Source organism: Muscardinus avellanarius, assembly GCF_963383645.1.
Source record: "Muscardinus avellanarius genome assembly, chromosome: 12".
NCBI lineage: Eukaryota > Metazoa > Chordata > Mammalia > Rodentia > Gliridae > Muscardinus > Muscardinus avellanarius.
This window is the reverse complement of record NC_137798.1, coordinates 40,573,183-40,584,909: the sequence shown is the minus strand read 5'-3', so window position 1 is coordinate 40,584,909 and position 11,727 is coordinate 40,573,183. Positions and strand designations below refer to the sequence as shown.

General features: G+C 41.1%; 1 protein-coding gene across 1 annotated transcript in view; it reads left to right on the top strand.

The window, feature by feature from the left end:
* Positions 1-307: 307 nt before the first annotated feature.
* The window catches only part of LOC308270682 (uncharacterized protein), a gene marked incomplete at both ends in the record, with an annotated part of 31,355 nt that continues 19,935 nt past the window's right edge, over positions 308-11,727 (top strand). The window contains 3 exons of the mRNA XM_080706714.1: positions 308-404; positions 8,738-8,859; positions 10,940-11,078. Of these exons, the coding sequence (XP_080562840.1) occupies positions 308-404; positions 8,738-8,859; positions 10,940-11,078 (358 nt within the window). The remainder of the gene's footprint in view (positions 405-8,737; positions 8,860-10,939; positions 11,079-11,727) is intronic.

Below are 11,727 nucleotides of genomic sequence, written 5' to 3'. Positions count from 1 at the left end.
AGGGGTTCGGGCAGGTGTCTCTCGTTAGGGTTAGCTTTTGGCTTTGGTTTTGTACTGTTGAATAGCGGTGGCAGAGTTAGTGGCAAAAATAGGCTCTCCCAGGACCCAGTCTTGGGAAAGAAGTCAGGTCCCGAGGAGCTACCTTAAGAAAAAGTGACTAGACCGAAGGCGGCGCACGTGGGAACCCCGCGGGGGGCGTGGCCTAGGCTTTCGCAGCCCAGAGAGGCGGGCTCCCGGGAGGGCGGGGCCGGCCGTGCGCCGCGCGTGCGCAGAGCGGCCCTGCTCCCGCGCTGCTTGTGGCTGCCACATGGAGTTTTGCACGGCGCGGCGAACAATTCTTCAGCTGCTGGATGCCGTGGTTCCCGCAGACCGCCCGGCGCTGCTCCAGTGGATGCGAACTACACGTAAGCGACCAGAGGCAGGCAGCTGGGGCAATCATATTTAGGGATTTAGGCAGACCAAAAGCCTTCCCTGCAGTCGCGGGGCTGGTATCGCCTGTCCTATGGTGTAGGTTGTCAGCGGCACACTGCTCAGAGTGCCACTTGGGACTGGGCGCCGGAAGACCAGGCTCTAGGTAGTTTCTGATTTCCTCGCCGACTTCGAACAGCCCTGGAGAGCCCCCTTGTGTGCCTAGCCCCTTTTCTGAAAGAAAGAAAGAAAAAGAGGTGGGTCTTGGTCCTCCCCATACCTCCCACAAACTGATTCTACCTGAGAAAACACTTTGCAAGAGAGGCTTGGGCTGTAGCGTTAGATCGTTTTGCCCAGCAGGTAAAAATCACCTGTAACAGCTGGGCATGATGACGCAGGCCTGTAATCCCAGTACATGGGAGGCTGAGATAGGAGGATAGTTCGAGGCCAGCTTTAGCAACTTAGTGAGACCCTGTTTCAAAATCAAAAATAGAAAGGACTGGAGGGGTAGTTTGTGGGTAGATGCCCTTGGGTTCGATCCGTGGTACCAAAACAAATTGGCCTAGAGCTTTTACTTTCTGTCTTGCAAAAATATCACTTACTCAGTTTTTCCGAGGTAGAAGGAAAAATACATCGATTTTAACATAATAGTATAATAAAAACATAATAGTATAACATAATAAAAATAAAAACATATAACATAATAAATAACATCATAAAAAGCCAACTAACATAATAGTATAATAAAAAGCACAAGTTAGAGCTGAGGAAGTGTGGTAATTAGATCTAGTTAAAAGAATGACATTGACCTCTTCTGGCCAAAGTGATGCCTAGAGAAAGCACACCAAAAAGAGGATATTCCCTTTTTGGTAACTACCAAACCGTACTGTACCTCTCTACTGCTAGACATTGATTTCCATGGTTATTTTCGTTGAAACTCATTATTTGAAATACTCTATTTGCTGATGATCCCAATTTTAGATTTTCAACCTTGACCTCTGCCAACACCTTTTTTTTTCTTTTTTTGCTGTACTGTCAATCAGGTTTAGGTATTACAGATACACACACACACACACCCCCTTTTTTTTTTTTTTTTTTTTTTTTTTTGCTGTACTGGGGATTGAACCACCTAGGGGCATTCTACTTCGAACTACACCCCCAGCCCTATTTTTTTATTCTTTATATTTGAAACAGGGTCTCACTAAGTAGCTGAGGCTGTCTACGAACCACAATCCTCTTGTCTCAGCCTCCCAAGCACTGGGATTACAAGTGTGGGCCACCACACCCAGCTTTAGTAATAATCATTAAACATTTTCAGAGATGATCTTAAATACGATGTCAAACTAAAATTAACCTGAACATTATGATAGGAAGCTTTTCCTGGACATGCAGAAAACCAGAGATACAGGTATACATACAAGATTGTTTCAAGTTAGAAATGCTGTCTATTCATTTAACCCTCAGCTATCGCTGGGTGAGTTGTCATGTGCCTATAATCCCAGCCACTTGGGAGGTCGTAAGTGGCACTCTGTCTCAAAAAAAGAAAATAAAAAAACCATATATATGTGTTTATGTGTGTACATGTACATATCAGTAACAACTTCATCTGGTTTTTCTACATTCCTCAGTACATGGTCATTTATTTCAAAAGCACTGAGTTTCTACATGGCATATTGCCACACTCTGACCATTGCAAAATTACCAAAAGTACCCTTTGCCTCAGTAACGTTTCAGTCTTGTGGAGCCATTGTAGTCTAAATTTCTAATTTAAAGGCATTAATTGAGACTCCATTTATCAAAATTAAGATGAAAGCATGTTTGGACATTTTTTTTTTTTTTTTTTTTTTGGTGGTACTGGGGATGGAACCCTCCTACCTCCGGACTACACTCCCGAACCTATTTTCTATATTTTATTTGGAAATAGGGGCTCTTAAGCCAGCGAGGCTGGCTTAGAACCTGCGCAATCCTCCTGTCTCCGCCTCCCAAGCGCGGGGATTACAAGCGTGCACCACCACACCTGGATGTTTGGACTATTAATCTTGTGAACAAGTCCCAGTATCACTGGCTAAAGAGTATATTTTTATTCTGTGTGTGGGGTTTGGGGGAGGTGTGTACTGGTGTTTGAACCCAGGGGCGTCCTAGCTCTGAGCTACACTTACAGCCCTATTTTATTTTGAAATAAATTCTCACTAAGTTATTGTACATTGCCTTCAAACCTGTGATTCTCATGTCTCAGCCTCCCCCAAGTACTGGGATTACAGATGGTCTACCACTGAGACTGTTTTTTGTTTTATTGGATTTGTTTTGGGTTTTTTTTTTTTTTTTTTTTTTGGTGCTGGGAATTAAACCCAGTGATTCGCCACACGTAAGGTAAGTCTCTACCACTGAACTCTATCCCCACACCTGCATTTCTACTTTTGTATGTATGTGTGGTACTGGGAATTGAACCCAGAGGCATTGTACCTCGGAGCTATATCTCCAGTCTTTTTAGTTTAGTTTTATTTTATTTTATTTTATTTTTTTGCGGTACTGAGGATTGAACCTAGGAGCATTCTGCCTCCGAGCTGCACCCCCAACCCTATTTTGTTTTTTATTCTTTATTTTGAAACAGCATCTTACTAAGTTGCAGAGGGCCTCGCTAAGTAGCCGAGGCTGGCTGAGAACCTGCAATACTTCCTGTCTCAGCCTCCCAAGTACTGGGATTACAAGTGTGCACCGCCAGGCCAACTTCAGCTACTTAGGAAAGCCCTCTGCAACTTAATGAGGCCCTGTTTCAAAATTAAAAATAAAATAGGGCTGGGATGTAGCTCAGAGGTAAAATATCCCTAAATTGAATCCCTAGTTCTGTCACTCACACACACATGCACACCTGGGGGTATAGCTCAGAGTTAAAATGCCCTTGGATTCAATTCCTAGTACCAAAAAATATATAAATATTGCACAGTATATTTACTTATTTTTGTGGTACTGGGGATGAAACCCAGAAGCATTCTACCTCTGAGCTATACCTCCAGCCCTATTTTATTCTTTTATTTTGAAACAGGGTCTCAATAAGTTACAGGTGGCCTCACTAAATTGCTGAAACTAGCCGCGTGTGGGCATGGTGGCACACATTTGTGATCCTAGCATTTGGGAGGTTGAGACAGGAGGATCATGGTTCATGGACAGCCTCAGCTACTTAGGCTCTTTGCAACTTAGTGAGACCCTGTTCCAAAATAAAGAACAAAAAATAGGGCTGGGGTGTAGCTTGGATGTAGAATGCCCCTGAATTTCTTCCCCAGTACTGGGGGGAAAAAAAAATTGCTGAAACTGTCTGCAAACCTGTGATCGTCTTGTTTCAGCCTCCCAAGTACTGAGATTACAAGTATGCGCTATCACACCGGGCTAAATCACAGTCATTTTAAATACGTAAAAGGAAGAATAAAATTCTTGGTCTCTGAGGAATAATGGGATTATCACACCAAGACTTGTGCTTATTTAGAACCTTGCTGGTAAAATGAGAAGCTTGGACCAGGGCAAAGCCAAGTACATGGTAATGTGTGATATAAATTCAAATTATAAAAGAAAAAAGGTAGCTGGACGTGGTGGCGCACACTTGTAATCTCAGCGCTTGGGAGGCTGAGACAGGAGGATCGCGCAGGTTCGAAGCCGGCCTCAGCTACTTAGTGAGGCTCTCAGCAACTTAGTGAGACCCTGTTCCAAATAAAATATCGAATGGGTCTGGGAGTATAGCCCGAAGGTAGAAAAGCCCCTGGGTTCCACCCCCAGTACCACAAAATACAGAAAGAATAAAAAATAGGACTGGTGTTCAGCACTTGAATTCAAGTAGTCTATCTCCAAAGTCTGCTCTTTTAATAATATTTAGGATTTATTCCAGAGAACTGGCCAAAGCCACCTGAGTGAGTAAGGATGGCTTTAATTAGGTGGTCCACTCTTGTAATCCCAGCATTTGGGAGGCTGAGACAGGAGGATTGCAGTTTATGGACAGTCTCAAACTGCTAGTGAGGCCTGTTTCAAAATAAAGAACAAAAAAAATAGGGTTGGCGGGTGTAGCTCAGAGGTAGAATGCCCCTGGGTTCCATCCCCAGTACTACAAAAAAAAAAAAAAAAAAAAAAAGTTGAAAATTAGAACCCAAGTATAAGAAATGATATTTTTTTTTCTTTACACTGCTAGGATTCAAACCCAGCCTCACACACGCTAGGCAAGTTCTCCGTCAATGAACTACATCCCCAGTCTTGAGAAAATAATTTAAATGAATAAATCTTAACCTTCATTTTATCAGTCTCATATGATTTTGGTCTATAAGGTCTCTGGAACCAAACATGGGAAAAATAGTACTACCTCAAGGGTTATTTTATTGGGGTTTTTTGGTGCAGAGGATTGAACCCAGAGGCATTCTACCTTTGAGCTACACCCACAGCCTGATGTTATTTCTTATTTGGAAACCAGGTCTCGCTAGGTTGATGAGGGTCTCACTTCATGCTGAGACTCCTCCAACCTTCGATCCTGTCTCAGCCTCCTAAGTACTGACATTATAGGCATGCGCCACCACGCCTGGCTCATGCTGATGTTTTGAAGACTAAAAGTAAATACACATAGACCATGTAGCACAGTGTCTTACATGGAATACTCAATAGATATTGGTTATCATTATTAAACATCTCTTAAGAGACTTCTTCCTAGATGAAGATACATATTTATCCTTATGCCCAAGAATGCATGCAATGTCAGGCCCTTTTTTTTTTTTTTTTTTTTTTTTTGGTGGTACTGAGGTTCCTGGAAACCCTTCTACCTCTGGGCTACACTCCCAGACCTAGTTATTTTATATATATTTTTATTTGGAAACAGGGTCTCTTAAGCCAGCACTGCTGGCTTCAAACCTGCGCCATCCTCCTGTCTTTGCCTCCCAAGTGCAGGGATTACAAGCGTGCGCCACCACGCCCAGCTGTCAGGCCCTTTTTTGATCACGTAAAGCCTATATTTGGATTCTGTTAACCAGAATCAAGGTAAAGAATCCTGGAGTAAGTAGCCGGTCGTGGTGGCGCACGCTTGTAATCCCCGCGCTTGGGAGGTGGAGACAGAAATAAGCAACCCACATACAGTAGAGATTCTATGAAAGTGTGCCTTAAAGTCACTATTTATTCATCTTGACTGATGACGCTCACATCAGTTGAGGAATTGACTCCCAGATAAGTGCAATTAGCTAGGAAATCAGCTGGGAATCCATAGTCATGGTTCAGAATTTACAGCCAATCTAGCATTCCTCCAGCTCCCTAGATTTTTACATATGGTTGATTTAAACAGTTGTGCCACCAACCCTTCCAACTTTATTAGTAACCTAGTAGCAGTAGCAATCAGAACAGGAGAATGCTACAAAATGATAGCAGAAGAAAATAAACTAAGGTAATGATGGGCTAGAGAAAGAGGTTATCAAATGGTGATCAGTTCCAGGGCCAAATTTAAAGGGGCTTTGAGAAAGTCCGGAAGATAGATGTGCAAACACATGGCCGAGAATACAGTTCCTGTGTCACATGAAGAACCATGCTGAGAGTAGGGAGAAAACCAGGGAGTGACCGGAGAACGGTTCCCTGCTGCTACCTTTGTACCTCAGAGAAGCTCTAGGGTGTTGTAAATCAGACTTAGGCCTGCTTTCAGATTCCAGCTCTTCCCGTTGCTGGTCAGAATGATCTAAGGCAAGTCGCTTAACTTTTTGGTCTCAGATTATATTCTTATTATAAAAAATAGAGTTGCTAATAGTACTGCCTATATGGTTCTTAAAAGTTAATGACAATGTTTGAAAAACAGCAAAATCTAGTATGCCTTAAGGGCTCGTTCACTAAGTGTATAACACTAAAGATAATGATAGCTTTCAGGTAATTGAAAAAATCTGAGTTAACAGTAGAGCGGAAAACTCCGGCTTAGTCTGAGAAAGAAATACTGTTCTTGAATGTGTTAAACAGCTATATCAGACTTTAGAGATTGTTTTGTCATTTAGTAAGAGATCATTGTTTCAGTTCTCTTTCTGTGCTAAGACTTTTTGATTTTATAAAACACAAACACACATGAAAACATTGTTATGGCCGGGCATGGTGGTGCACCCTTGTAATCCCAGCGCTTGAGAGGCTGAGACAGGGGGATCGCACAGGTTCAAAGCCAGCCTCGGCTACTTAGGCTCTCAGCAACTTAGTGAGACTATTTCCAAATAAAGTATGAAATAGGTCTGGGAGTAGAAAAAGCCCCTGGGTTCTACCTCCAATACCACACACAAAAAAAGAAAACATTGTTTTATTAAAATGGTTGGTTGTATTACAGATTGAAACCTAAAAGAGTTGGGCCATAAGAGCCGGGCATGGTGGTGCAAGAGGCCCAGGTCGAATGCCCCTGGGTTCCATTCCCAGTACTACCAAAAAAAAAAAAAAAGAGTTGGGCCATAAAATATTTTAGTTTAATATGAGATTTGTATTGGCTTCTTTAGTTATACCATACAAATATCACTGGTGGTGAAGCTGGGCATGGTGGCGCATGCTTGTAATCCCAGCGCTTGGGAGGCTGAGACAGGAGGATTGCATGGGTTCAAAGCCAGCCTCAGCTGCTTAGTGAAACCCTGTTTCCAAATAAAGTATAAAAAAATAGGTCTGGGAGTATAACCCGGAGGTCGAAAAGCCCCTGGATTCCACACCCAGTAACACACACACACACACACACACACACACACACACACACACACACACAAAAATCACTGGTGCGAGTTACATTATTAGAATTAAATTTGAGTCCTAGAATCTTTCACATAGTGTTTTATCTCTTGAGGGAAACTAAGCAAATGTTTGGTATTAGTATTTTGGGAAATGTTTGTTTTTATTTTGAAACAGGATCTTGCTAAGTTACTATATACACTGACCTCAAACTTGTGATCCTCCTGGCTCAGCATCCCAAGTCTTGGAATTATATAGGTTTACACCACCACATCCAGTTGGAATGCTTCTTAATTTTATTTTTGTCAAGGTTAATGTGTGCTAACTTAGCAAGACCCCATTTCAAAATAAATAACGCTGTACCTGGTATCGCATGACTGTAATCCCAGTACTTGGGAGACAGACAGGAGGATCACAGGTTCAAAGCCAATCTCAGCAATATAGGGGAGGCTTTCAGCAACTTAGCAAGACCCTGTTTCAAAATAAAAAATAAGCCAGGCATGGTGGTGCACGCTTGTAATTCCGGTACTTGGGAGGCTGAGATAGGAGGATTACAGTTTGCGGACAGCCTCAGCTTCTTTGTGAAGCCCTCTGTAACTCAGTGAGACCGTTTCCAAATAAAAATATAAAATAGGGATGGGGGTGTAGCCTGGAGGTAGAATGCCCCTGAGTTCCATCCCCAGTACTGCAAAATAAATAAATAAAATCAAGCTGGTACCGTGGCGTATGCCTATGATTCCAACAGCTCCCAAAGCTGAGCTAAGAAGGATCACAAGTTCACGGCCAACCTGGACAACTTAGCATGACCCTGTCTCAAAATAAAAAAGAATAAAAGGCGTTGGGGATGGAACTGAGTTATACAGCTCCTGGATTTAGCCTCAGTACCTCAAAAAGTTAAAATAGGTAAAATACATTGTTTTCTACCCCATCATATTGCTAATAGTTTTTTCAGTTTACATTTGGCATTGTAGAGTAGCTAGCTTCAAAATAATATTTTATTTTCAAATAGGTCACATTGTGTTTTAAATTATGTACAAACTGCTTAGAAATGATAATTGCTTTAGAGCCAATTAACCCTACAGGAAAATTGAAACAGAACAGTGAACCTTTTATATCCTCACCTAGATTCACCAATTATTAATCTCTTATCATACCTTTACCGTCTTTGTTGTACATACTCTCCTCCCTTTTTCCCTTTTACCAGACTATCCAAACGTGGGCTTTCAGCCTTTGGAAATATATATATGTATGAAAAAATATATATGTGTATATATGTTTTTGAGCTATTAGGTCATCTTAGTGATCCTTGATCCATGACTCCTAAGTTTTTAAGTTCCACATGGTCAAAAGACAAAATATTTGGCTATATATGATTTGAGACCCAAAAAACTAATTGAAGTGCTTTTGGTTAAAATGCTACATATTTTTAAAAATCTCTTTGCTTTTATTTGATAGGCAGTTTGGGAAAAGGAAAAAGTCAACATTTTAAATTAAAAGTGTTAAAACTTGAATCTGTCATTATTTAAAGGTTTACTTAGTATTAAGATTGAGTTGTCTGATAGAAAACATATCCATTGTAATAATTTAATCTAGATATGACTACAACTATAAGAACTATTTCTTTTTTCTTCAGGAGATTTTGATGAGTTTACCGAAGATAATAACGACATTATGTTGAAAAACATAGCAGATGACCTTCGGAATTGCCTACCTCTAGAAACCATGCTTTCCTCAGAACATCTAGCCATTCAAAAAGTAAGTGCACTAAATCAAATTAATATGTTGTTTGTGCTACTTTCAGATTCTTCTCTTCTTCTCTAATCCCACAGCCTTTCTGATCTAATTACTTCTATATTCAGCTTTTAACAGGTTTTCATTTAGTACTTCAACCATATCTCTAGCTCATTTGGGTACTTAACTTCTGGCTCCCTGGTACTATTTATTCAACAAATATATTGTGGTTTGGGGATTTTTTGTCTGTTTTTGTTTTGTTTTGCTTTTGGTAATAGAGGCTGAACTCAAGGGAATTCTACCTCTGAATTACACCCCCAGGTGTATTATACTTTTGGGGTTTTTATTTTTTTTGCCGTATTATGGATGGAACCCAAGGTAATTCTATCTCCGAGCAACACCCCTAGCGCTATTTTTTATTCTTTATTTTGAAACAGGGTCTCACTGAGTTGCAAAGGGCCTCACTAAGTAGCCGAGGCTGTCCAAGAACCACGATCCTCCTGTCTCAGCCTCCCCAATGCTGGGATTACAAGTATGCATTTGGCTTACACTATTTATTTATTTATTTATTTATTTATTTATTTATTTATTTTTGCGGGTCTGGGGATGAAACCCAGAGGCATTTGACCTCCAAGCTACAACCCCTGCCCTATTTTTTATTCTTTATTTATTTATTTATTTATTTTTGGTGGTACTGGGGTTCCTGGAAGCCCTTCTAACTCCGGCCTACACTCCCAGACCTATTTTTTTATATTTTTATTTGGAAACAGGGTCTCCTAAACCAGCGCGCACGGCTAGCTTCGAACCTGCGCGATCCTCCTGTCTCTGCCTCCCAAGCGCGGGGATTACAAGCGTGCGCCACCACGCCCGGCCTTTATTCTTTATTTTGAAACAGGGTCTCACTGAGTTGTGGAGGGCCTCACTAAGTAGCTGAGGCTGTCCTCGAACTGTGATCCTCCGGTCGCAGCCTCCCAAATGCTGGGATTTACAAGCGTGCGCCACCACACCCGGCCACACACTTTTTATTTTGAAAGAGTCTCAGTTGCTGAGGGTTTGCTGAGGCTGGCCTTGAACCTATACTCCTCCTGTCTCAATTTCTCAAGTATTAAGATTACAGGTGTTTGTCACCCCACCTGGTTCAAAAATATTTCCTGAGAGCATCCTGTTTGCCAGTCACTCAAAAAACAAAAGCAGTCAAAGCCCAACAAGAGTCAACAATCTGGTTTTGTCTGCATAATTGTCTTGGTTTTCTCTTTCCTATTCATTTCCCTTATCATAGATAAAGGTCATCTTTTTGTTTCCTTCTACTTTTGCATTTTTTTCTTATTCTTTCATTCCTTTTTGCTAGAATTAGATTTTTTTCTTCTCCCAGCAACCCCCTCATTCAAATTTGTTCATATTTCAACCCATAAGGAAGACATATGGTATGAATATTTTGATTGTTAGCCTCTCCACAACTTAGTGAGTCCCTATTTCAAAATAAAGAATAAAAAGTAGGGCTGGGGGTGGAAATCAGAGGTAGAATGCCTCTGGGTTCAATCTCTAGTACTGAAAAAAAAAAGGGGGATCGAACCCAGAGACTTCCCCTCCCCCCCACATACATGGGATTGAACCCAAGGACATACACCCACAGCCCTTTTTAGTTTGGGGTTTTTGGGTGGTGGTAGTGGGTTTTTTTGTCTTTTTAATTATGTGTACACTTTGTTTTCTGGGCAAAGGTTACTAAGTATTTTGCTAAGTCACTGGCATGTAGGACTCAGAAGACCCTTTTCTCACTCTGTTCTTTGGAGAAATCTCGATACCAGTTTCTTCGTAAAATATACTCCTTAGGAAAGACAAGATAATCTCTAATCTTTTTCAACTAAATTTTTATATATTTCTCACAGTCATGTTTTGCTTCTTTCCTCGTCAAGTAAATAGTATTTCAGTGATAAAGTGAAAGAAGAACAGTTACTGATTTAAATAAGCAAACCTCTTTCTGTGCTTTGTTGCTCTCCTGCTCTCGGAATTTTAGCATGTGAACCACTGATTTTTTGCTTTATTTTGCAATAAAAAGAGACTTCTTTGTACTTTGTTTCTTTTGATGTTTTTCTCTCTCCTCCAGATACAGCAGCAGCCAGAACCCACAGTTCATGTTGATGCATTTCTTTATGATGATGATTTTATTGATTCATTATGTGAGGAAGGAAAAATGAGCAGAAACTACTGTACAGTGTGCGGCTCACGCAAGACAGCACCTTTAGGTAGGTACTCCAGTATGCAAATATGATGACTTTATGTGGACTTTTTCTCACATGATATGAGCATGCAAATTTTTGATTAAGCCTTTTGGGGTGTTTTTTTTTTTTTTTTTTTTAAACAAAGGCCAACCTGCAGCATGGCCATTACCAAATATTTCAGATAGGGAGACTAAATTGAAATATTATAGCCACACATGAGGTCCCATCCCTGTAATCTCAGTACTTGGGAGGCTGAGACAGGAGGATTGCAAGTTCAAGACTAGTCCGGGCAGTTTAATGAGACTCAGCAACCTAGGGAGACCCCGTTTGCAAGCAAAAAATAAAAAGAACTGGGGACATAGCTCAGAGGTAAAACATCCCCAGGCTCAATCCTCAGTACTACACACACCGAAAGAAAGAAAGAAAGAAAGAAAGAAAGAAAGAAAGAAAGAAAGAAAGAAAGAAAGAAAGAAAGAAAGAGAAAGAAAGGAAGGAAAAGAAAGAAGGAGGGAGGGAGAAAGAAAGAAAGAGGGAGGGAGAGAGAGAAGAAAGAAAGAAAGGTTACATAGTGTGCCTGGTGTGGTGGCGCACGCTTGTAATCCCCACCCTTGGGAGGCCGAGACAGGAGGATCACGCAGGTTTGAAGCCAGCCGCACTGGCTTAAGAGACCCTG